This window comes from Mobula birostris, chromosome 6 (assembly GCF_030028105.1).
Source record: "Mobula birostris isolate sMobBir1 chromosome 6, sMobBir1.hap1, whole genome shotgun sequence".
Lineage (NCBI taxonomy): Eukaryota > Metazoa > Chordata > Chondrichthyes > Myliobatiformes > Myliobatidae > Mobula > Mobula birostris.
In genome coordinates, this window is record NC_092375.1 from 67,692,860 (window position 1) to 67,714,455 (window position 21,596).

General features: G+C 38.5%; 1 protein-coding gene across 1 annotated transcript in view; it reads right to left on the minus strand.

The window, feature by feature from the left end:
- LOC140199082 (cilia- and flagella-associated protein 47-like) overlaps positions 1–21,596 on the minus strand; it is a 697,686-nt gene that overhangs the window by 50,085 nt on the left and 626,005 nt on the right. Inside the window, exons 61-63 of the mRNA XM_072260570.1 lie at positions 17,044–17,212; positions 14,675–14,836; positions 7,447–7,615 (exon numbers count right to left, since the gene is read on the minus strand). Of these exons, the coding sequence (XP_072116671.1) occupies positions 7,447–7,615; positions 14,675–14,836; positions 17,044–17,212 (500 nt within the window). The remainder of the gene's footprint in view (positions 1–7,446; positions 7,616–14,674; positions 14,837–17,043; positions 17,213–21,596) is intronic.

The window sequence follows — 21,596 nt, forward strand, 5'->3', positions numbered from 1 at the left end:
ATGTCACTGCAAGGTATGGGAACTCAATTGCAGGGTATGCAGAGAGTGGTGCGGGCAGCCCAGCGCATCTGTGGATGTAAACTTTTCTCTATTCAGACATTTACAGTAGCAGGTGTGTAAAAAGGGCCCAGAGGATCATCAGGGACTCCAGCCACCCCAACCACAAACTGTTTCAGCTGCTTCTGTCTGGCAAATGGTACCGCAGCATTAGGGTTTGGGCAATATCCTCCCACATATTCCTTCCTTATTGCTTGTATGTAGCAACAGAGAGGCAACATAAAGATTTATGTTGTGAGAAGGATGTAAGAAATAAAATCCTAATTCTAATTCTAATTCTCTGCAGTTTTCTCCTTGATATGTACTGAAGAATAGCAGAGATGGAGGACAGTAAGTGACAATCACGGGAAGATTTATTTTTGCCCATATTTAATCTGATTTCATGAGATTTTCAGGCTTCTCATGTCCACACCTTCATGACTATATGTTATTATGCCAGCTTTAATAAATCATTCCAGTGAGGACAGAATTTATTCTATGATCCTGTTGAGGAATATGAAATGTTGTTGAAAGGAATGATTCTACGAGAACAATCATTTCATGTTGTTCATTGAATAGCCTGCTGGACAGCCCTCATAATTTAGGCTCAAGTTCTTAGATTTTCATAAAACTCCCTGCTGTATGCTCTATTCCATTTTATTATAATGGTTTTTGAAGCAGTTTTGATACAACCAAATGGCTTGCTGCAGATTTGCTTTCTCAGGTAGACAATAGTTTTCTTTTCCTAAAAGAATATTGGAGAGGCAAATGGGAATTGTTCCAAATTTCTGATCATTTGACAGACAACTTTTAAATCCTTAAGCTACTTTGATAGATTTGAATATCTGACTCTGAGTCTTTGGTCCAAGTTTCTTGATTGCTAAAGCTGCAACAGAACATTACAGTGTTATTCCCAATGGTGCTAGCTTTAAGGTTATAGCAAGGGATTGAGAAAAATTGGTCAAAGTTTTGTGACAAAGAAATGATATCTGACCAATCTACTGAAGTTCTTTGAAGGAGTAACATGCATTGTGGATAAAGGCAACTGATGGGTATACTATACTGCGATTTCTAGAAAGCGTTTGATGAAGTGCTACATCAAAGCTTATTGCAGAAAACAGAGGAACAGGTTCAGATATAGAGTGTTGTGTATGGTCTTAATCTCCTTATTTCAATAGGTTCAATAGGTTATTAGTCTATTGAAAGTAATTCAGATAAGCTTTACTTGACTCATATCTTGAATGGCTTAAAATCTTTTGAGTAAAATTGGGTGGGCTAGATTTGAGTCCACTGAAGTTTAGAAGTCAGTGATGCTCATTTAAGCATTAAGGTGCGGAGGGATAATGCCAGGATGGATGTGGGGAAGGTGTTTCCATTTGTGGATGAAATTAGAATTAAGAGTTGTTTAAAAATAAACGGTTGTTTACTTAAGACAAAGTTGAAAGGAAATTTATTCCCGTGAAAGATTTTGAGTGTTTCAACTCTTCCTGAAAAGCAGTTGAAATAGAGTCTCTGAATACTTTAAGGCAGAAGTAGGTCTCGATAAATATGGGAGAAAGGTTACACAAGAGATTCTGCTGGAAATCTTTATCAACCTGCACAAAATGTCGGAGGAACTGCCCAGATCAGGTAGCATCTATGGAAGGAAATGAATAGTCAACGTTTCGGGCCTAGACCCTGATAAAGCATTTTGTGTGATGAAAGGTTACCTTTGAAAGACAGGGATGCAGATTTAGAATCAGATCAGCCATATCTATTGACCTACAGGATTGAGAGGTTCCTTGATTTACTCCTACAAATAGCTTGTTTGTTCCTCATTACGATTACATCCTTTTCCCTCAACTCATTAGCCTTAGTTTCTAATGTTAACTTCCTTTCTAAAGTCTTCAGTAAATCATTTCTTAATTTTCTATAGTCCTATGAAACAATGGAGGATCCATTGAACAACAGTATTAGAAAAGATAAGTTAAAGAAAGTGTGATGCATCGATCGAATGAATACTGTTCAGATGCAGCTGCTTCAATAACAGCTGAGGTTAGCAAAAGTGAGAAAATTTGAAATGGGGTGAGACCGCTGCAATGCTGTGCAGTGATCATTACAGCAGAGAACAAATTTCTGAAGTGTTATTTGGAATCTACCCCAGAGAACCTTGGGCTTAATTCTGATTTTGCCTACAAGTCTTGAAGGTCCTTGGAAAATTATGAATTTTCCCTCCAATTTACACTGGGAATTCTCAAGTATTGGAATTTCCTCCAGGCATAACTTAGAATGATATTGCAATGGTTGAAGTAACATAATAAATGAAGAGATACAGAGGCAAATTCCCACTTACCTGCCATTCTTCATCCTATTTTTATAAAATTCATGTAGACTTGGCTTTTGAAAGGCGACTAAGAAAGTATTGTATTAAACTTGGGATTTATATCAGTAAACCATTCAATAAATGTTTAAGTGCACTGACCTATTGGACTTGGTTGGCTTGGCCCTCCAGAGCACTTACAAGTAGCATTCTTGATAAATGGTTGCACAAGATTCCCATTAATTATTGCATGAAAATTCAATAGCAATAGGTTTGTGAAATTCCCACTGTTCAAATGGAAATTTCTCCATACACTTTGCACTCATGTAGAATATCTAATTTTATGCTACATTACAATAGTTATGTTTATTGATTGGTTGAAGAGAACTTGAATCAACTTATTTATTCTTATTAAGCTAGCTTGGGCAATTTTAGTTAGGTTTTTTTTAAGCTTAAGATGAGAGCACTTGATGTTTAACACCATTTATCTTTTGGAAGATGATAGTGATGAAGTGCTTTGAATCATTGCAGTTCATGTGATGAAGGTCTGCTAACGTACTCCTGGACAACAATTTCCGGCAAATAGACCAATTGTGCTGAAGTTATGCAACATGGTCTGAAGAAAACTGCTGGAAGAACTCAGTGGCTTGAGCACCTCCTGTGGGATGAGAGGAAATATCACCATCTCAGGTCAAAACCTTGGATCAGGACTTGCAACATGGGCCTAAACATCCTTCCGTTTTGCTACTGATCCCTTCAACAACTGTTGGTGATGATCACCTCATGGGTAAGCATGTTGCTGACTTCCTGCAGTGCAATCAATGATCCAGCCGTGGTGCATTCATGTACTCAACTGAGGGCTGGATGCTTTTTGCATTTGGTTCCTCAGTTTTACACTATCCACGTCATAGAGTCATAGAAAAGTACAGCACAGAAAAAGGCCCTTCAGAACATCTAGCCTGTGCTGAACAACTTAAACTGCCTACTGCTATCGATCTACACCAGGACTATAACTCTCCATACCATTACCTTCCAGGTACCTATCCAAACTTCTCTTTGAATGTTGAAATTGAGCTTGCATGCACCACTTGCACTGGCAGCTAGTTCCACATTCCCATGATCCCTCAGTGAAGAAGTTTCTCCTCATGTTCCCCTTAAACTTTTCACCTTTCACCCTTAACCCATGACCTCTAGTTGAAGTCCCACCCGACCTAAGTAGACAAAGCCTGCTTGCATTTACCCTATCTATACCCCTCATAATTTTCTATACCTCTATCAAATCTCCTCTCAATCATCTACGTTCCAAGGAATAAAGTCCTAAATTATTCAGTCTTTCCATATAAGTCAGGTCCTGCAGACCTGGCAATATCCTTGTAAATTTTCTCTGCAGTATTTCAATCTTATTTACATTTTTCCTGTAGGTGGGTGACCAAAACTGCAAACAATATTCCACATTAGGCCTCACTGATATCTTATATAGTATCAACATAACATCTCATCTCTTGTTCTCATTACTTTGATTTATGAAGGCTAATGTGCCAAAGCTTTACTTATGGTCCTATCCACCTGTGACATCACTTTATGGGCCTGTATTCCCAGATCCCTTTGTTCCATCGCACTCCTCAGTGCCCTACCATTCACTGTGTAAGACCTATCCCAGTTGGTCTGCTGAAGTCAAACACCTCGCACTTATCTGCATTAATTTCCATCTGCGATTTTTTAGCCATTTTTTCCAGTTTGTCCAGATCCTGCTGCAAGCCATGATAGGCTTCCTCGCTGTCCAATACACTAGTTGACCACATTATCATCCACATCGTTGATACAGATGACAAACAACAACTGACTTAGCACTGAACCCTGCAGCACTCTACTAGTGACAGTCCCTCCAGTCAGAGAGGCTACCATTTACTACACTTGCTGGCTTCTCCCACAAAGCCAATATCTAAACCAATTTACTACCTTATCTTGAATGCCACGCGACTGAACCTTCTTGACTAAGCTCCCATGTGGGACCTTGTCAAATGCATTGCTAAAGCCCATGCAGACAACATTTACTGCCTTGCCTTCATCAACTTTCCTGGTAGTTTGGTTAGACATGATCTAACACGCACAAAGCTATGCTATCTTCAATCATTCCCTATCTATTCAAATACTTATATATCCAGTCCCTCAGAATATCTTCCAATAATTTTCCCACTACTGATGTCCGGCTCACCAGCCTATAATTTCCTGGTTTATTTTTACAGCCTTTCGAAAACAGCGGATGAACATCAGTTATTCTCCAATCCTCTGGTACTTCACCTGTCGCTAAGGATGATTTAAATATCTCTGGTAGGGCCCCTGCAATTTCTGCACTTACCTCCCGCAAGGTCCCATTCTTTGGAACAGGGCTGCTGATATTGATGAGGAAGTTCAGCAAAGTTGATGATTTATTCTTTTTTTGTTACTTAACATTAAATTTAAAATAAAATTTCAGTAGCTTAATGTATTTTAATCATATTAAATTGTTTTATTTTGATTATTTTAAACTGATGGAACTGTTGAACGGTAGGGAGATTTAAAAATAGTTCAAAAGCAATTGCCAGTAGCTAGCTGTCAAAAGCCCATCAGGGTGTTCTGGGATATAGCCTCAAGATCAGCCATCTAAGGCCTAGTTACCAATTGCATTCTGGCCTTTTTCATGCTGTGGTGGTAACAGCTAGGCCTCAACATTGACTGCTAGTGCATGTGACAACAGGAAACCATGGAGGTTAAAGGTGGGAATGATCTATTCCTACATTTTTTTCCCAGTTAGAATGCTGTTAGACTTAAATGGGAACTGAAGATTATTTCCAGTGTGCCTACTTCCTTTATCCTGCTAGATGAGAGCAGCACAGAGTATAGGGCATATAGATAATGGAAAAAAGACCCTTTGGCATGCCAGTTCAAACAATCAAAAGCCATTTATATTAATCCTATGTTAATCAACTGTTTTTATTCCCCAACATCCTCAATAACTCTTCCCAGGTTCTACCACTCACCAACACATGAGGGACAATTTATAGTGGTCAATTAACCAACCAAACTGGACATCCTTGGGAAATATGGGTTCGTAGATTAATGGTTGAATGGCTCCCAACATAAAGTTGTGTTCTTAATATTAGGCCCTGCAGAACTCCACTAGTCACTATGTATAGAGTCATGTGATTGACCAGTCTCTGGGTTGCAGCAATCATGTGTAGAGGTGTGGCAAAGCCAACTGGAAGATCCTTGGAGTAAAGGAACTCCAGAACCTGTTTTATGCATTGAGATCATGCCAACAAGCCATACAGCATAGAAACAAACCCTTCAGCCAAGACTGTCCATGCCAACCATTGTGCTTATCTGTACAGGTCCCATTTACTCAAATTTCTTCCATAGCCTTCAATGGCTTGGGAATTCAAGCATTTGTCTCAATGCTTCCTAAGTATTTTGAGAGTACCTGTGTTCTGCCAACTGCTCAGGTACCACATTCCAGAGTGAAACCACCCTGAGTGTGAAAAATATCCCTCTCTGATCCTCTCTAAATATACTGGCTCTTACCTTATACCTATGCCTCTTGTTTTAGACACACTAAAATAGAAAAACGGTTCTCACCTATTCTAACACATTTACTTGTATATCTTTATCAAGTCATCCCTCATTTTCCTCTGTTCTAGGATAAGCAAACACAGCCCATCCCACCTCTCTTATAACTATAATAATTCAATCCACTAAAAAGAGTGATTATCTCCTTTGTACTCTCCTCAGTGCTATCACATCTTTTTCTCTTGTGAGGTGGTCAGAACTGCACATTTATTCCACAAGTGGTGCAACTCTTATTTTTGAGCCTATGGCAGATGAAGGGAAGCACCCCACTTGTCTCCTTCATCACCCACTTCAGTCATGTATCACTTTCAGTGACTGTTGGATTTGCAACTGGAAGGAAAGTTGTAGAATGGGAAAAGAATTTAATTTCTGCACATTCTTGTAGAATTCTTAACATCCTGGAATTCCCTACTCAACAGCTCCATGAAAGTATCTTCATCACAGGGACTACTATCTTTAAAGAAAATAACTTGCTATCACCTTCTCAGGAAAAATTGGGGATGATCAATAAATGATGGCCTGACCAGCGACAGTACATCTTATAAATGTTTTGTTTTATAAGATTGTTAACAGCAATGGTGGTCCAAAAGGAATCCCAACTCCACATGTGTGTTTACAGTTGAAGAAGAGACAGTTGATAGCAAGTTAGAGAAAACAAGGTAATTTCACTGAAAATAGAAACAAAACTTTTAATGCACAGAACAAAAAATTTACCAGCCAGTGTGGATATCAGCTTAATACATTTTGACACTCCACTATAAAATTCATTGCTTGAGGCATACTGTTTAAGACAGAAGTCACATAAAACACACTTCTGTTGATTTTCTCTTCATCCTAATGCCTTCTAATATTCCTCAAAACAGCCTAGCGAACAAGGTATAATTTTATCCTATATTGGCACGTGTATTAATAAAGCAATATTTCTTCTAAAAGAATGGAGGCTTTTACCTATTGTAAGATCCTATAATATTCAGGTTATTTTTAAAAATTTCTGAAGCCTCTGGAGGACTAGAATACTTGGCAAAGTAAAAGTTTTTTAGCTAATGGTTGTAAATCTACTATCTTAGATGAGTTCATTTAAATGTAAGGCACTTCTTTGCAATTGACAGGCTGCATTATTAAACTCACTCCTTTGCTGCCCTAGTGACATTAAATTGTTAATTTCACTTCAGGAATTTGTAAGGAGGCTTGGATGGATATAAAAGAAACATTAAAGAGATGCTTTCAGAATGAAATTAGAGACTTTTATTTGCATGTGGTAAAGAGAACATTCATTCCACATATAAATCATGAATTCATAGTACTCAATGAATTCAACTGAGAATCAAACCCATTTCTTAAGACTGATATTAATGTCCAATCAATAAATTAATAATAAGAAAAATGGTAAAATATTACCTGCTTTGCAAACTAAAGTAACACCATTTTGAGATATTTAATGGACTACTTATTGCATTGGCAACTTTAGAATATCATACTATGTATTTTCTGTCTATTGCACTCACCTGGATGAGCAGTCTAGCTTTGTATTTCTTGCTGTACATTCGTGGAGTGAATCCAACAGTAATTAGAGTCCCAGATGAGCTAAAAGGAAGCAGTTCTCCAGTCTGAGGTGATACCTCAAATTCTGGATCACTGCAAGGTAAGAAGTGTGCTGTGAATGGTATGGGATCCCTAAAAGTTAAAGGGAATGAGTCAAAAATTACTTAGAAGCAACAATTTCTGAACAAGATAACCATCATATAGTCACAATGTGATCTCCTATACACTCTTAAAACCAAATGTAGATTGGATGTATTTAGTCTGCAAGGACTACCCTAAGGTTCCAATTGCTTGTCACTTCAATTCATCATCTCATACCCACTCTGTCTGTCGCCTCTTGCACTATTCTGAAGAGATTCAACGTAACTTGAAATACAAGTTCTCATCTTCCATCTCAACATCTTGCAGCCATCCAGATTTAACACTGAATTCAACCATTTAAAGTAAGAGCTCTCTCTTTGTCACAACTGGCCAGTTCTTTTACATTATCCATGTGTAACATTAACTCAGTTTTTTTTTTCACTGTACAGACACTGTTTTTTCTATCTTTCTTAATAACCCTTATTAACATTAACCAGCTAGCTTCATCATCACTTAATACAATGTTAACCCTGGTCTCACCCAAACAAGATTCAATCTTTCTGTCCAATTCCTCCCTCCCATACCCTCTCTGGAACTTGAAACCAACTTGTTTCCTTACTTTTTCAGTTCACACAGTCTTTGTCCTGAAATGTTAATTCTGTTTCTAGTTCCATATATGCTGTATCATCTGGTGAATGTTCCCAGCCATTTCTGTTTTTATTTCAGATTTCCAGTATATACAAGGTTTTCTAATTTCTATTGGTAATCATTATTAATAGCTCTCTGAAAGATTGGCTATAAAATTTCAGTTGATCTACAGGAAAATCAGAATCCAGGCTTTTTAAAAGGTATATGACAGTCTCTAGAGTAGGTTACATGGTCGGCACAACATTGTTGGCCAAAGCACCTGTAATGTGCTGTAGATTTCTATCTTCTATGTTCTACATGGGTTTATTGGCTTATAGACAGAGGTACAGAGTACAAAAGTAATGGAATTATACTTGGTTAAACACTGGTCGGGCCCAGTCCTAGAATGAGTGAAGACGCAAATTAGTTGAACAGTACCAGAGAAGAAAGACTCTTGTTTACTGCTATAGGCTGAGAGAAAATCTGAAAGATTATTCAAATACTTGAACAGCTGATTCCTGTGCTGATTTAAAATGATAAACAAAGAACCTGAGACAATTAAAGTAACTCTTTGTGCAATGAAATGATTGAAGTTGAATCGAATGTCTACTTGAAAAACGAAGTGTTTCTCGGTGAAATGAATACAGCAGAGGAATGGGATTAATTCCTTTCTCTTTCAATAGTCTGGTTCAGATGTCAAATGACTTACTGAAGCTATACTTTCCCATGATTCCATCAAACAAAGAGGTTTGGGACCTGAAGAATGCCAAGTTCCAGGGCATCAATATTTCGTAGGGTCTCATTTGGGAGAACAATATCTCCTTCATTAACTAAAAGGCTCAGCAGAGGATGTACTTTTTGCAGCAGCTGGTAAAATTACGTCTTCCCCAGAACATACTGGTACAGTTCTACACTGCCATCATAGAAAGCCCCTCGCGTCAGCCATTACTGTCTGGCTTAATGCAGCACCCCCTCACAATATACAAAAGCTACAGCAACTGTCAAGTCTGCAGAACAGATCATTGACTGCTGTCTATCATCATTCCAGGACAAATAAGTGGGCAGGAAAAATCATTGTGGACACTACCTTCCTGCAAACTGTCTTTTCCAAAAGCTCCCTCCTGGAAAGCACTATAAGGCTATTAAAACAAAAACTTCACACCATCTTAAAAGCTTCTTTTCTCAGGCAATTAATCTGATCAGCCATTCTAGTTAGCACCCCCTCCATCCCCTCTATCAATCTGTATCTATTACCCCTATCACTGCACTGCACTGTAAACACTTTAAACCACTTTTGATAATGCTGTTTACATTGTAAATAATTACTGGCATTTACATGTTCTTCTCTGCTGCTATAGAACATCCACTTCAAGGTTCAATGTGTTGTGCATTCAGAGATGCTCTTCTGCACACCACCGTTGTAATGTGTGATTATTTGAGTTACTGTCACCATCCTGTCAGTTTGAACCAGTCTGACCATCCTTCTCTCACCTCTCTCACCTCTCTCATTAATAAAGTTCAAAGTCCAAAGTAAATTTGTTATCAAAGTACAACTATGTCACCATATACAACTCTGAGATTCATTTTCGTGTGGGCAAACACAGTAAATCCCAAGAAACACAATAGAATTAATGAAAGACCACACCCAGCAGGACAGACAAATAGCCAATGTGCAAAGGACAACAAACTGCTCAAATACAAAAGAAAAAAAAACATAATAAATAAATAAGCAATAAACATCACGGACATGATATGAAGAGTCTTTGAAAGTGAGTGAGTCCGCAGTTCAATAGTCGGGTGAGTGAAATTCAGTGAACAAGATCCTTTCGCCTACAGAACCGCCACTCACTTGGTGTTTTTTGTATTTCTGATCATTCTCTGTAAATTCTAGAGACTGTCCTGCAAGAAAGTCTTAGGAGATCATTAGTGTCTGAGATACTTGAACCACCCCATCTGGCACCAAGAATTATTCCATGGACAAAGTCACTTAGATTACATTCCTTCCCCATTTTGATGATTTCTTCTGAATAATTGAACCTGTGCATTGAGTTGCTACATGAGTGACTTATTAGATAGTTGAATGAATGAGCAGGTTTACAAGTGTACCTAATAAGTTGGCCACTGAGTGTATGTATTAATGCACATTTTATTCCATACCTGTATTTTAATGTCTAACTTTACATTTTATATAATTCTTTATTCTTTATAATTGTTGAATGTTTTTAGTTGCATATCGTGCCAACACACCATAGAAAATTCCCGATACATGTAAATGTCCATGGCGAATAAAGTTGATCCTTGATCATTGAAATGCAGGCAGGAACAAATTCTTGAAATGATCAAATTCTTTTTTTTTCTTGGACTTGTTTCATAACATGTGGACATTAAAAAACTATAACCTCCCCACCCACCCATTTACCTTTCATTTTGAGAGATTCTGAAGAACAAGCACAACATCCCCATTGGAATACATTTTTAGACCATTAATGGGGAGGACCAGAAAATAATGAAAGAAAGACAACTTTTAAGAAAGGACATAGACGACAATAAGAGACCTCCTCTCTAAAATCAATGAAAAGGATTTATGACCAACAAGTAATCTGCTGAATGAAGCAGCATCTTTGGGAGGGAAGGAACTGTGTATCAGAGGTCTCAAGAGTAGCTGACTGAGGAATCAGAATCAGATTTATTGTCATTGACATATGTTGTTTTGCAGCAGCAGTACAGTAAAAACCCATAAATGAAATAGAAGTAAATAGATAGAGCAAACACAAAAAATGAGGTTCATGGGTTCATAACCATTTAGAAATTTGATGGTGGAAGGAAAATATACTGTTCCTAAATCATTGAATGTGGGTCTTCAGTCTCTTGGTACCTCCCCCCGATGGCAGTAACAAGAAGAGGGCATATCTCAATTGTACGGACGGTTAGTGATAGATGCCGCTTTCTTAAGGCACGGCCTTTCAAAGATGTTCTCAACAGTGGGGCGGCTTCTGTCTGTGATGGAGCTGGCTGAGTGTACGGCCCTCTGCAGTCTCTGTACCAACTGGTGAAGCAAACAAGCAGAATCTCTCCACAGTACATCAATAGAAATTCACAAGGGTCTTTGGTGACAAAACAAATCTCCTCAAATTCCCAAGAGTTTTTGGCATGCCTTCTTCATGATTGCATCAATGTGTTGGACTCTGGATAGATCCTCTAAGATATTGATGTCCAGGAACTCTATTCTCATCCTTTCTACCGCTAACCACACAATGACGACTGGTTTGCATTCTCTCAACTTCCCCTGAAGTGCACAATGAATTTCTTGTTCTTGCTGACATTGAGTGTGAGACTTTTGTTGGGATGACACTCAACTAGCCAATCTATCTCACTCCTGCAAGTCTCATCATCACCACCTGAGATTCTACCAACAGCAGTTGTGTCAACAGTTAGTTTGTAGTTGCCATTAAGTTGCGTTTAGCTATACAGTCTTGAGTACAGAGAGAGTAGAGCAGTGTGCTAAATACACATCCTTAACGTGTCCTGGTTGATAGACTAGGATATATTATTATGATCTGACTGACTGTGGTTCTCCAATGAGTCAGTTGAAGACCCAGTTGCAGAGGGAGGTACAGAAGCTCAGGTTTTGATATCTGGTTGTTAGTAGTGATGTTATGATGGTGTTAGCTGCCTGTTTGATAAACAGCAGCTTGCTGTATGTCTTGCAGTTGTCTAGATGCTCCAAAGCAGAGTAGAGATCCAATGAATGTGCCTGCTGTAGACCAGTTACATCTCCGAGCAGTGCAGTCGTTCCTACGTACTTCCTACGTACTACGTACGCCACCATCGTCCCTGTGCCGAAGAAATCTTCAGTGTCCTGCCTCAATGACTACCGTCCCATTGCACTCACATCCATCATCATGAAGTGTTTCAAGAGGCTCGTCATGAGGCACATCAAGACCCTGCTGCCCCCCTCACTGGACCCCCTGCAGTTGGCATACCGTCCCAACCGTTCGACAGACGACGCCATTGCCATCACCCTCCACCTGGCCCTAACCCACCTGGACAAAAAAGACACATGTTCGAAAGCTGTTCATAGACTTCAGTTCAGCATCTAACAAATTATTCCTCAGAAACTGATTGGAAAGCTGAGCCTACTGGGCCTGAACACCTCCCTCTGCAACTGGATCCTAGACTTCCTGACTGAGAGACCTCAGTCAGTCCATATTGGAAGCAGCATCTCCAGCACCATCATACTGAGCACAAGGGCCCCCCAGGGCTGTGTGCTTAGTCCACTGCTGTTCACTCTGCTGACCCACGACCGTGCTGCAACACACAGCTTGAACCACATCATCAAGTTCGCCGATGATACGACTGTGGTGGGTCTCATCAGCAAGAACGATAAGTGAGCATACAGAGAGGAGGTGCAGTGACTAATGGACTGGTACAGAGCCAACAACCTGTCTCTGAATGTGAACAAAACAAAAGAGATGGTTGTTGACTTCAGGAGGACACGGAACGACCACTCTCCGCTGAACATCGATGACTCCTCCATAGAGATCGTTAAGAGCACCAAATTTCTTGGTGTTCACCTGGCGGAGAATCTCACCTGGTCCCTCAACACCAGCTCCATAGCAAAGAAAGCCCAGCAGAATCTCTACTTTCTGCGAAGGCTGAGAAAAGTCCATCTCCCACCCCGCAATCCTCACCACATTCTACAGAGGTTGTATTGAGAGCATCCTGAGCAGCTGCATCACTGCCTGGTTCGAAATTGCACCATTTTGGATCGCAAGACCCTGCAGCGGATAGTGAGGTCAGCTGAGAAGATCATCGGGGTCTCTCTTCCCGCCATTAGAGACATTTACACTACACGCTGCATCCATAAAGCAAACAGCATTATGAAGGACCCCACACACCCCTCATACAAACTCTTCTCCCTCCTGCCATCTGGCAAAAGGCACCAAGTATTCAGGCTCTTATGACCAGACTATGTAACAGTCTCTTCCCCGAAGCCATCAGACCCCTCAATACCCAGAGCCTGGACTGACACCAACCTACTGCCCTCTACTGTGCCTATTGTCTTGTTTATTATTTATTGTAATGCCTGCACTGCTTTGTGCACTTTATGCAGTCCTGGGTAGGTCTGTAGTCTAGTGTAGTTTTGTGTTCTTTTACGTAGTTCAGTGTAGTTTTTGTATTGTTCATGTAGCACCATGGTCCTGAAAAATGCTGTCTCATTTTTATTGTGTCCTGTACCAGCAGTTATGGTCGAAATGACAATAAAAAGTGACTTGACTTGACTTGACTTGACTAGATGAAATGCAGTAGGTCCTTGCTCAGGCAGGAGTTAATTCTAGCCATAACCAACCTTTCAAAGCATGTAAGTGTTACAAGGTGATAGTCATTAAGGCAGCTTACCATGCTCTTCTCAGGCACTGATAAGCTTGCTGCTCTTTTGAAGCAGGTGAGAACCTCAAACCACAGAACTAAGGGGTTGAAGACGTTCTTGAAGGGCAAAAATGACCGGCCAGTTAGTCAGAACAGGTTTTCAGTATCCAATCAGGAATATCACTGGGGCCTAATGCCTTACGATGACTCACAGTCTTTAAGGATGTTTTGTCATTGGCTCTAAGATGTTGATCACTATATGAAACGCTGGAAGTTATAAGTATATTTAGAATTGGAGACGCAAAGACTGCACATGTTGGAATCTAGAGCAACGAACAAAATGCTGGAGGAATACACTGGGTCAGACAACATCTGTGGAGGGAAATGGACAGCTGACATTTCAGGTCAAGACCCTTCATCTGGACTGCAAGAGAATTTAGAGTTGATAATTTATCCATCCTGTCTCAGAGTTTACTAAAATGGGGCCAAAATCTAGTGTAACACCATGATTTACAGCAAAAATATAAAAAGATATAGAGGAGTAATTGTGAGCTTGGCCCAGAACATCAACTGCTTATTCCTCCCCATAGATGCTGCCTGACTTGCTGTGTTCCTCCAGTGTTTTATGTTTTTTCTCTGAATTTCCCTGGATTTCCTGCATCTGCATAAACTCTGGTGTTTATTAATAACTTAGTTCTTCTCAATAGATCTTGTTTGGCCGGATGAAATTTTCAAGAATGTCTTATTGCTTACTCCCAACACTTATTTCTACACTTTCAGTAAAGATTGTCCAACTCAATTGGTTGTCAGGAAATATTGTAGTTTCCCCTCTTCAGAGAAGTTTCATCTTCTCAGGGGGATACTACACAGAAATGGTTCCCTAAGCATATTCAGTCCTAGTACAAAGTCCATAGAAAATCTGTAGGCAAATACTTATAGTACGCAATGAAAACAATTGTTGTTCCTTCACTATTGAAGTCAAAATCTAACCTATTGTATACTCAGAAATTAAATTGTTTCATCCATATTTTACAATAACAAATTTGCTATTCGTGGAGCACTAGGGATATTTAACTCTAGAGTACTACAAGTAATCATAACTTATTTCAGTACCTTGTCTGGCTTGTAAGCCGAAAGCAAACAACAGACTCTTTATTCAGCCCAATTGTTTCAATATTGATGATGTCGTCTACCTGTGGCTCAGTGGCAGTAAACAGCAATGGGAATTTCCAGACTCCACCTGTAGCAGATTGCACCTTCAACATTGCTGGATGGCTAAATTAAAATTATAAAATGGTTACAATGTATTTATATGAAATGCATTTGTGTTTAAGATATTGTGAAATGTGGGCATTTTCAGTGTTCTTTAATGAAGTAAAAATATTTACCCTGGCATAAAAATGTACTCAACTGCATCAAAAAGAAATAATGACTTATGCCATATAATGGCAATTTGGTATTGATCTATTTCATCCATTCAATGCTATCATTATTGTGATGGTTATGTTGGTTAACTTTTTAGACATATCAAAACAGGAACAGTTATTACTCCACAACCATCACAGTCCTGAACAAGAGGTGACAACTTCACTCAACTCCACTTACCTCATCACTGAACTGTTCCCACAACCTATGAACTCATTTTCAAGGACTCTTCATCTCATGATCTTGATATTTATTGCACGTTTGTTTGTTTGTCTGCTTACTTATTTATCTATCCATTTATTATTTCTTTTATTTATTTATTTTTGTATTTGCACAATTGTCTTTTGTACATTGGTTGTTTGTCAGTCCTGTTTTGTGCAGCCATTCATTGATCCTATTGTGTTTCTTGGATTTACTGTGAATGCCCACAAAAAAAAGGAAGCTCAGGGTTGTATATGGTGACATATAAGCACTTTGATAATAAATTTACTTTGAACTTTGACTTTGAAAAATGGTTAATTCATAAAAATAAGAACAGACTCCGCTTGCAGGCACATTCCACAGACTTGAAATGCTTCCTGGAATCTTGTCCAATTTATTTCCATATAAGGATATGATGCAGGGAGAGGTCACAATGCATTCCATATACAAAACAGAAATGGTAGAATTAATTACTTCAAAATTAAGTATAATTGATTATGATTGTTTCCTCAGTGTGATCAAATATAAAAGATTGCCCCAACTGATTATCCTCAAGCAGAAGAGAAGTTCTTCATTTCTAAGCATGGGCGACAGACATTTACACTTGGCTTGCTTTTGTACAAATACAATTTTTAATTGTAATTGATATAGATGGTATCAAGCAGAACAGAACTGTAGGACAGTTCTGTTGTTATGTAGTAGCATCTTTCGTTACCACTTTCTCAGAGCGATGAAACATACTTACACTTTAAGCAATTCTTTGAGCAACATAAACTGTAGTATGTGAGTAGGCCAAAAAATCCACATCAATTTGTTGCACCATTGTAAATACTTTAACGAATATGGGAACATTGCTCATGATTGCTGAGATGATGGTGTCAGGATAGCTGAGGCTCAGATTATGTTTCTGGGAATTCTTCTACATGAATAATTAGTTTTCAATGGTATCTACAAGATTTTAATGGACGCTTATTTTTCATGAATGGACATTTTGTGAATGGACACTTATTTTTCATGATAGGGAGTTCAGTGCTCCAGCTGTATGCCAGAAGAAATTTATTCTTTAACCTTTAACAGTAAGCTGGAGATATGTTTTCATCCACAAAATACCCCCATATTTATTTTATTCAAATAGCAAATAAATAAAATGGTATTCATATTAAAGAGAGTTAAGGATCAACTATTGACTTTTAAACAGTTCATCAGAAGATTGGATGTTCACTTTCAAAGAAAGATTGTACATTTCCAACAGCTGGACTCGGATAAATACAGGAAAGTGTCTCATGACTGTTCAACAGGCCTCAGAGTGGCAGAGGTCAACATTATTTTTGTGCTAATACTCCTGCAAGCTCTACAAGATTGACATAGAACTTAACGTTTATGAGCTAGTTCAAACCTAGATCCAGAAATTTATTGGAATGCACATGGAGCAAGTCCAGAAGTCTTAATTAAATGTCAAACTAGGTCCTACAATATTAAAAGAATTTTCTGCCTAAAGAAGCAGGTTCCGCAGATGGAATTATGTCAAAAGATAGCTGACCAAACGTAAAGGTTCATCGTAGATGGTGAAGCCATCAACACAACAGCAACACAAAGTGCAACATGTTTATAATCTCTCCCATCTATATTTTTATTTATTGCCCAGCTTGATCACACACATTACTACATTAAACAGAAATTTGACAACACCTCAGCTAGGGTTTCTGAATAGATTCACTAGTATAGTAGGTTTACCAGTTGCCAACAAGTAAGTACTAAAAATAAAGTAAGTTGCTCATGCATTTAAAAAATAGAGTTTCTGCTATTTTTTCACAAAGTTTGCATTGGTAATAATCGCCAGATTTAACTTCACTCACCTTATTGGTTTGGGAGGTGCAAAAACAATATTGAAGGCCAGCATGACAACACCAGTCTGTATGTCCCATTCCTTTTTCACAAAGCTTATTGCAACTGTAGACTCCATTTGAACTCTTGCCTTCTCTGTCTCATAAAGAATTTCATAAAAAAATTCAGCTATGTTCTGACCTATTATATAAAGCAAATAGAAAAAAATTATGACATAATTTATAATGCAAACACCCAGCTCTGAAACTTCAGGCCCTGTGTTGGCCGGGGTTGACCATGGATATCACATCCCAAATATCTACGTGATCCGCAAGCCAGGGCTGTACAATATGGAGAGCATGCTCCCCCTTTCCATGCAGCAGATGAATCCAAAGGAACAGCAGAGATCAATATAGCTTGGCACAAGCAGCATTACAGGAGCTGCCAGTTAGCATTGAACTCAACATAGGATTGCCCAAGGGATCCTAACTCTGGGAATGGGAATCAGAAACAGTCCTTTCAGGTGAGGCAACACTCCACCTGTGAATTTGTTGGGGTCATCTATTGTGTTTAGTGCTCTCAGTGCAGCTTCCTCTACATTGGTGAAACTTCCCGGTGGGCAAACATTTTAATTCTGATTCTCATTCCCATTCCGACATGTCGGTCCATAGCCTCCTCTTGTGCCAAAAAGAGGCCATCCTCAGGGTGAAGGAGCAACACCTTTTATTCCACCTCGGTAGCCTCCGACCTGATGGCATGAGTATCTATCGATTTCTTCTTTCAGTAAAAAGTATTTCCTCCCACGGCCCACTTCCTCTATTCCCCATTCTTACCTTTTACCTCTTCTCACCTGCCTATCACTTGCCCCTGGGTCCCCTTCTCCTTCCCTTTCTCCTGTGGTCCACTCTCTTCTACTATCAGATTCTTCTTCTCCAGCCTTTGACTATTCTCACTCACCCAGCTTCACCTACCACCTTCCAGCTAGCCTCTTTCCCCCCACCCAGCTTTTTATTCTAGCATCTTCCCCTTTCTTTCTCAGTCCTGCAGAAGGGTCATGGCCTGCAATGTCACCTGTTTATTCTTTTCCATAGATGCTGCCTAACCTGCTGAGTTCCTCCAGCTTTTTGTCAGTGTTGCAGTAATGTACACCGGTTAGATATGTGCTATGTACCAAAGACTAAGAGGCGAGATGAATGGGAAATGACCATTTGAGAAAAGAAAGAATCCAGAGCACAGGGATAGAATGTAGCTCTGTTCCAGCAATAATCTGCTTACTTATTGGGGAAAGTGGAAGTATGAGATTATTGTAAAGACAGTAATCTTCTGTGTCTCCCATGCACCACTGTAAGAGATGAACATAATTTTAAGAAGGTGGATCAAATATTATACTACACGTGACTTTTGCCATTGCTGAGGTACCACATTTGTGCTGCATGACAACTGCAGGAGATCTTGCTGAAAGTGGGCTTGGCACATCCTTGATCTGGTTCCTGTTAAAACAATTTGTCTTTATTATTAGTACATGATTCTTCCAAAAAAGCAAAAACGTTTGGTGAATGTCCTGGATATTTGTGATCTGAAGGACAATACAGTGGATTCCAGTTAACTGGGACACATCAGGACCAGTAGACTTTGGCCCAATTAAACAGCTGCCCCAATTAGCCATTTTAATAGAAATAATTAAAAAAGTATAAAAAAAGACAAACTACCATTTAACTGAGTTACAAATTACGTATTCAAATGAAATACAGAATGCTATAAATACTACTGCAGTATTATAAAACTATGCATTAGTTCCTAATAGTTATCGACAGAGGAATTTATCCAGTATACACTGCTGTGTTCTTTTGATTGCTGTAAATGAACAAAATCAACGCAGACACCTAGTGCAGATAATGGACTGCCTTCATACAATGTTTTTGGCAACTGGATCCTCCAAATCTTCATTTTCATTATAACATTCAAGATGATTCTCAATATTTTCAGATTCTTCATAGTTCCTAACTCGTTGAAGTAGTGAAATAATTTCATTTACACTCCCGGCCGTTTGTGGCATCTGAAACCTGAATACTTGAAACTACAGTGAGCAAAACAGTTCTGAGTTGTCTTACTGCTTATTTCTCACCAAATATTAGCGTCAAAAATCATTGCTTTTTGAACACAAACACATGCAACTGATAATATCTTAAAACTTTTTGCTCTAAGCAAGGTTGCTTTAACAACCACACAAGTGCATACGTCTGATGCTAGTTAGATACTATGCCAAATAAATGAACAGAATCCTGGCAATTTTCTTGATTAGTTTTTGTTCTTTAAGAGTTGTCCCAAATAAGCGGCTGCTCTGATTAACTGATGGCTCAATTAACCGGAATCCGCTGATTTTCTGATTTTTTTCTATGTCAGCTGTCCAATTAAAATTGCTGAAAGTCCATAAACAAGCTTTGAAATCTGCCATATGAAAAGTTGGGCACAAACACTGAACTTGTTGAAACGAAATTCATTTGTCACCAATTTCAAAAATTGTTAACATAATTGACATTGAAATAACAGCTAAAATAATACCCAACCAATTTGGCCGAATTAGTTAATTATTAAAGAGTTAATGGAATGCAGTTTCAAGATCATTAAGTTTAGAATGGAAACTTAAGTTACATTCCCAAGTTCCTGCATTTTGTAACAGAGCTCATTTAATTCTTCTTCATTAATTCAATCCAAAGGAGCAGACACCATTAATACAAATATTTCTTTTTTCTTTTATGAGGAAATGCCTGGCCTCATCTTGGCAATTCCCCATGGCAACGTACTTGAAATCCAGAGTTCACTGTGTGGGAAGTTAGATCTACATTTCAACAATCTGTGGAATAAAATATTGGGAGTATTCAGGAAATTAATGCTTTGAGAGGACACTATACAGATTGAAGTCCTTGACAAAAAGTCTGAGAGAAATGTTGATAAGGATTTATGAGAACAGCAAAAAAAGAAAAGTGCTGGTACATAAGATGCTTTAACACTGACTTTCAAGGGTTCAGACCAGAAGATAGACACCCTTCAGCATTCTCTCTGTATTTAAACCATTAAATCCATCTTAGTTTTCTGTGATTCTATTGTGAATTTAGGTGAATAATTGCTAGCAGCAATTGCTTAAATGCACAGAAATGCACAAAACCAGCAGTCTGTCCCAGGGCCAGAATACTCCTAGATTTGTTAAAAGTGTATTGTTTATGCAATTTTTGAGATAACACAAGAAACTGGAAATCAATTTGAATCAGTCTGCAGCACAAATGAATCGGCAGGAATGTTGAATTAAACAAATGGTATGCAGCTGCTAATAAGGATTGGTTTATGTTATTATTATTGTCACATATACTGAAATACAGTGAAAAGCTCTTGGTTTGTGTGACTCTTAGATAGATCCTTCATACATAATTACATCAAGGTAGTAAAAATAAAACAGAATCCAGCATATATTGTTACAGTAACAGAGAGAGTGAAGTGCAGGTGGACAAATAAATTGCAAGGGCCACTATGAGGTAAACTGGGAGATCAAGAAGTCAATCAATGTAGTGTATTCAATATTCAATAATATTTGTGTAATATTGTAAATATATTGTTTGATGAAGCATGTTTTTGTTTGTTTATATAATTCAATATGGGTTATACTGCATATAAGAAGTAATATATGTGAATAACATATGCCATTACACCACCACGTCATATGTGAGTGCCTCACTAAAAAGGTAAAAAACAAAGTAGACAAAACATATCTCAGCTCCTGTGTTTTTTTTCCCCAATTTGTTTCTGGAGTTACAAAACATAACATTGGCAATGAGGAAGTTTTAAAATAAATCCAAGACGACTACCTACCCGTTGAAGTGCAGCACATTTTTTTCTTTGGAATGGGACAGAGATGTTTCATTTTTAAAAAAGGCAAAAAGTGGACAAAATTAGCAAGCAACTAGGTTCATAAACAGCGAGTACTGGGTGATCTTAATAATAAATATTTTAAAAGTAGAAGTAGCTGGCTGCATCTGAAAGATTGACATATTCAACTGCACAGCAAATAACTAGATGATGTATACTGAACGAATTGAACAGTATTTTGAAACAAAAAGAAATAATGGGTGGAAAAGCATAGAGTTTGTGCAGAAGTTTAACAGCTCCAACCAAGCCAGCTGAAATAAGATTTGCTGATATTGTGAATGTAATACAGGAACATTTAGAACCAAAACCATTAAATGCTTTAGGTTTCATAAGTCGAATCGAAGGGAAGGCCAGTCCATTTCGGCTTATGTGGCTGAATTGAAGGAATTGTTCCAGCATTGTCAGTTGAGTGATGAGATTAATAATGTACTGAGAGATTGTTTAGTTTGTGGAATCTTATAAGAAAGCTTTCAAAAATTGCTCCTAACTGAAGCACAACTTATATTTAAAATGGCAGTTGAAATCGCTGTATCAGTAGAAAAAGCAGCCAGAGATGCAATTGAGTTGTAGTCAGGAATGAAAGTGAGAGTGAACAAAATTGCAAAGTCCAAACTGACCTGGCCAAAATAATTGTGTCACCGTTGTGGCAAGGGCTCATATATAC